General features: G+C 19.5%; 2 protein-coding genes across 2 annotated transcripts in view, besides 23 other annotated features; one reads left to right on the plus strand and one right to left on the minus strand.

The window, feature by feature from the left end:
* Positions 1 to 76: 76 nt before the first annotated feature.
* Positions 77 to 154: a sequence feature (AT_rich).
* Positions 155 to 210: 56 nt separating this feature from the next.
* Positions 211 to 271: a microsatellite.
* An 8-nt stretch (positions 272 to 279) lies between these two features.
* Positions 280 to 307: a sequence feature (AT_rich).
* Positions 308 to 382: 75 nt separating this feature from the next.
* Positions 383 to 402: a microsatellite.
* Positions 403 to 406: 4 nt separating this feature from the next.
* Positions 407 to 588: a microsatellite.
* A 230-nt stretch (positions 589 to 818) lies between these two features.
* EDI_218540 (DNA double-strand break repair Rad50 ATPase, putative) lies at positions 819 to 3,198 on the minus strand (the record flags this gene model as incomplete). The annotated part of the gene is made up of 3 exons (XM_001736978.1): positions 819 to 961; positions 1,436 to 1,637; positions 1,765 to 3,198. The coding sequence occupies 3 exons, from the start codon at positions 3,196 to 3,198 to the stop codon at positions 819 to 821; spliced, it is 1,779 nt and encodes a 592-aa protein (XP_001737030.1).
* Positions 958 to 1,135: a microsatellite.
* Positions 1,027 to 1,204: a microsatellite.
* Positions 1,248 to 1,362: a microsatellite.
* Positions 1,415 to 1,549: a microsatellite.
* Positions 1,625 to 1,703: a sequence feature (AT_rich).
* Positions 1,721 to 1,883: a microsatellite.
* Positions 2,162 to 2,202: a microsatellite.
* Positions 2,289 to 2,485: a microsatellite.
* Positions 2,404 to 2,589: a microsatellite.
* Positions 2,519 to 2,675: a microsatellite.
* Positions 2,863 to 2,897: a sequence feature (AT_rich).
* Positions 2,968 to 3,098: a microsatellite.
* Position 3,199: 1 nt separating the features above from the next.
* Positions 3,200 to 3,259: a microsatellite.
* A 601-nt stretch (positions 3,260 to 3,860) lies between these two features.
* Positions 3,861 to 4,032: a microsatellite.
* Positions 3,934 to 4,073: a microsatellite.
* Positions 4,074 to 4,080: 7 nt separating this feature from the next.
* Positions 4,081 to 4,160: a sequence feature (AT_rich).
* Positions 4,161 to 4,429: 269 nt separating this feature from the next.
* Positions 4,430 to 4,513: a sequence feature (AT_rich).
* A 110-nt stretch (positions 4,514 to 4,623) lies between these two features.
* Positions 4,624 to 4,847, plus strand: part of EDI_218550 (uncharacterized protein) — a gene marked incomplete at both ends in the record, with an annotated part of 736 nt that continues 512 nt past the window's right edge. The window contains one exon of the mRNA XM_001733309.1: positions 4,624 to 4,847. This exon is cut by the window's right edge and continues 176 nt beyond it. Coding sequence (XP_001733361.1) covers positions 4,624 to 4,847 — 224 coding nt within the window.
* Positions 4,664 to 4,846: a microsatellite.

Consider the following 4,847-nt stretch of genomic DNA (forward strand, 5'->3'; position numbering starts at 1 on the left):
AATGGAGAAATCTATACATTTCAAATTTGTTAGTAAATGCTAGAATTATCTTCTTATCACAGACTATTGTCATATCATTTATTATTCTTATTTATTTTATCTTCTAATATAAATGTATTGTCTTTTATGAAATATTCAATTTTATTAATTATTTCTTGATTCAATACAATGAACACTTCATCATTTTTAATTCTTCTTTTGAATTTACCCATTTTATTTTTATTGAATATTAATTTCATTTTATTCTCTTTTATTTTATTCTCTATTTTATCAACATTCATTATATTTATTTGATATTTTAATTTAACACCTCTCCAGATATATTCATTTATTAAATCATTCTTTTCCATTTGTACATTCTTATTTACAATATATTTTAATAATATATATATATATATATATCAGTTTTGTGTAATTATTCATTATATTTATTGTTATTGATATTATCTTTTTCTTGTTTCTTTCATCTATTTATCTTGTTCTTTTATTCATTTCTATATATTCTTCTTTATTTATCTTTATTCTTCTTTCTTCTATTATCTCTTTAATTTCTGTATATCTAATTTTCATTTTAATATTTATTATATTAATCAATAATATTAATAACTTTTTATCTTATTTTCATCTAGTTCCGATTATTCATTTGTTTTTCATTATTTCTTCTATATTGATATTCTCTCCATTTATCTTCTCCAGTTCTTCTAATCTCATTCTTAGTAATTATTCTTTCATGTTTTGAATTACTCATTCTTGTATTTGTTTTAGTTTCTTCCTAGATTCTTCTTTGATAAATCTATTTCTTTTCTTCTATAATTATTCTACTCGATCCACTTCTTTGGTGTTTCTGTTTTTGTCAATGGTATTGTTTTCTTATTCTTCACTTTGTTAAAATTTACATCTTTGATATTTTCTTCATTGACGTTGTTTTCTTTTTCTTCTGATGGTTTGATAATTGAATTTTCTTTTATTATTTCAATCTTATTATTTTCTTCTTTCTGTTTCTTAATTTATCTTCTAATTCCTTGCTTTTTCTTCTTTCTATTTCTTTTTGTTTTTTTCATCTTTGTTATTTCTTCTTCTTGTTGTTTGATCTTATCTTTTGTTTTCTTCTTCTTTCTTTTGTATTTTTCCATTTCTTATATCTTTCTATTATTTCTTCTCTTCTTCTATATCTTTTTCTTGTTCTTGTATTGTTTCTTCTTTTATTCAGTCTCCATGGCTATTTCTTCTTGTTCTTCTTACATAATTTCTCTTTCACTTTTTTATCTTTTCAAATCTCTTCATCCATTTTTGTATTATTTCTTGTTTTCTTTTGTTTTCCTCCATTTCTTTTCTTGTAATATCTTTTATTTCTAATCTTTTACATTATTTATTCTCATAATAATATTGATTAAACATTTTACTTGAATTATGGTATTTGTGTTATAATAATTACTTTTCTTTTTATTATAATTGTGATTATTTGAGAGTGTACTGTTGTATTTATAATTATGATAATTATTATTAAAGTGATTATGACTATTATTTTGTTGATAATGATTATAGTTATATCCTTGATAATATCTTCTAAATCTGTTTGTTGGTGTACACTTATTTATATTTGATTTTCGTGGTATTCTTGAGCTATAAAAATATATCTTTTGATAATTTAAAAAAAATAATAATAAAAATGAAAGATTTTATTTAATTAAGATAAAAAAATTGAAGATGTTTAAAGATGTTTTCTTTATTTTCATTTTGAATTATAATCTCAATTAAATATACTTCATTTTTAATCATATTTTCAATATTTGTTACTATCATTGTTATTTGTTTCTTTCCTTTATTTTTAATTTTTTCACCTTCTTTAATAATTGTTCCATTTATTGTTTTAATATTCATTTGAAGAGTATATTCATTTGGTAATTCACTTTTTCCAACATTTCTTATTAATATTTTACATATTAAATTTCGATATATTTGATCAATACTATTTATTTCTTCAATACTTAATGTTTTAATAAAATGATTACTAATTAACATTGTTTCTTTTATTTCTTTTGTTAATTTAATAATTTGATTCATACACTCTTCTATTTCTTCTTTTCTTTCTTTTTCTTTATTACTACTTTTTATATTTTCTATTATAGTATAATACATTTGATTTTCTATTTCTATATTATTTCTTTGATTCTCTTCTTCTTTCTTTTCTTTCTTTCTTTCAATTTTATTAATACATTCATAACAACTATTATTACTATCTTCATATTCTCCAATTTCATGTTCAATTATTGCTCTTTCACTTATCATTTCTATTTCTTCTTTTTCATTTTCTATTATTTCTTGATTTCTTATAAAATTTTCTTTAATCCCTTCTTTATTCTTTTCAATTACATATATATTATTTAACCATTTAATTATTCTTTTCTCTTCTTCTTTCTTTCCTTCTTCTTTATATCTTTCAATTAATATTTTACTTTCTTTTTCACTTTTTTCCCATTCTTCTTTCATTATATAATATTGAATTCTTCCCATTATATTTTCTTCTTCTTTCTCTTTCATTATTTCTTTATATTTTTCTTCTTTTTTCATTTTCTCTATTCTTTCTTTATTTTCTTTAATTTCAGAATAAATTTTTTTCATTTCTTCTTTATTTTCTTTTCCTTCTTCATATTTCTCTTTCATTATTCTTGTTTCAATCATTTGATTGATAACTTCAATATACATTATTTCAATTTCTTTACTATTTTCTTCTTTCATAATTTCTTTCATTATCTCAATAACTTCTTCAAGATATTTCTTGCTTGTATGATAATCTTCTTTGATAAATCTAATTGTTGCTATTTCTTTCTTAATAATTCCTGCAAATATTCCTTTTTCTCCTATTTTTTTGTTAATTTCATTAATTAAAATAAATTCTTCTTCTGCTCCTTCAATATTATTCATTTCAACATATTTTTGTGCTTTTTCATAATGTTTTTTGATTATTTCTTCAATATTTTTATCATTTTCTTGATTATCTTCTTCTTCATTTTGTTTTTCTCTCTCTTTTTCTGAATGTTGTACTATTTCATTAATTTCCTCTTCATTTTTATTTTCCCTTTTTTCTTTATCTCTTTGATCGTTTGGTGTTGTTATCTTTTCTACTCCATCACAAATGACTTTAAATACTCCAAACCCAATTCCAGCAATGATTGATGCACCTACGATTTCTGCCATGTTTTTTTTCTGTTCTTTTTCTTTTCATTTTTTTAAAATAAAATTTTTATTTTTTTTTTTTAAATTATCACGAAATTTGCTGAACTTAACAGTTTGTTTGTTCTGTAAAAGATGTACAAAACGTCTTCATCTGAAAGTAGTGTCTATCACATCAATTAATATCAGAACTAAATCAATCACAATTTATGAATAATTTCAATTAATAAGTACTGGACACTTAATTCTATTAGTACTATATTTTAAAAGGTCTGTATTCATTGAAATGTTCATATTTTTTGTAGAAAAATGTTTAATAATCATTCAAATTTATTAAAAAATAAAGAAGAACTAAATGATGATGATAAACTTTTACATCGTCTTTTATTAATCAATCTTCATTCTCGACTATTATTTGTTTATTTTTCTTTAACAAGTTATTTCAATAAGTTATTTAATTTATTACTAAATATTCAATGGATTTACTACTCAAATTGTTATTTAGTTTTACTCTTACTAAAACTCTTGTGTTATTCTTTGTTTTATGTTATTTACTTACTTTTTTCAATTCAGTATATAATAAAACATATTAATTTGATGATGAGTATTATTATTGATGATGAGTTCAAGTACATTACTATGATTCATTTTCACTTGGAAGATTAATAAAATTGCTTGATAATTATTAAAATGACAAGATATAAAACATATATAATAAAAGATAAAAATATAAGAGTTATGATATAATAAGAATCAACAAAATGAATTAATACAAGAAACAAACAAATATAATTGAAAGAATATGGTAATGAGAAAATAAATAAGAAAGAAGACATTAACAATTAAATCAAAATAAAAAGAATGAGAAATAAAAAGAACCAACTAAAAAATATTAATAACAAACAGATTAAAATATTCTATAAATTGTTAATAATAAATTATTTTAAAACAAAATATGATATTAAAATCATTAATTAATAATTATAGAGGTGATATTTTGTTTAATTAATATCAAATTACATAATCTAAATCTTCAAATAATTAGAGTTTGATAAAACAAAAATAAAATTAGAACAAAATATTATGAGATATATCTTAATATAATACACAGATAACAAAAATAATATTACTTGACTTATATCATGATTAATAATACAAAATGGATTTATTCTCGTTCACCAAATTAATTGTATTCTTATTTCTTTACAATTTTATTTCTCTTTTTTTTTTCTAAATCTTTATTCATTCTTTAATGAATTTATTAAATAAAATCTTCTATTTAATTATTAACAAGTTATTTGTATTTAAATTTAGTATTATTTTATTAAATTAAATATTTCTTCAACTAAAGAAAAGAATAAAAAGAAGTTAATTAAGTGTTAATATAACATATTTATATTATTCATTATTCAGAGGAGATTGATTATTATTAACAATTAATTCTGTTATATGTTTGTTGTGTTGTATTACAAATATTTTTCTATTAACGTTCATTTATTTCTTAATCAAAATGTCTTTAGTTTCTTTTTATTTTGTAATTTTTTTAATTCATTTATTATTTTAATTCTACATTTATTAACAAATTTATTAAATTATTATTTGTTTACTTTATCATTCTTTATTCTCTTTCTTTGTTTTATTGTATTTTCTTTCTTGTTATTTCTTTATTTATA

This window comes from Entamoeba dispar, genomic scaffold (genome assembly GCF_000209125.1).
Source record: "Entamoeba dispar SAW760 scf_1105229460215 genomic scaffold, whole genome shotgun sequence".
Classification (NCBI taxonomy): domain Eukaryota; phylum Evosea; order Mastigamoebida; family Endamoebidae; genus Entamoeba; species Entamoeba dispar.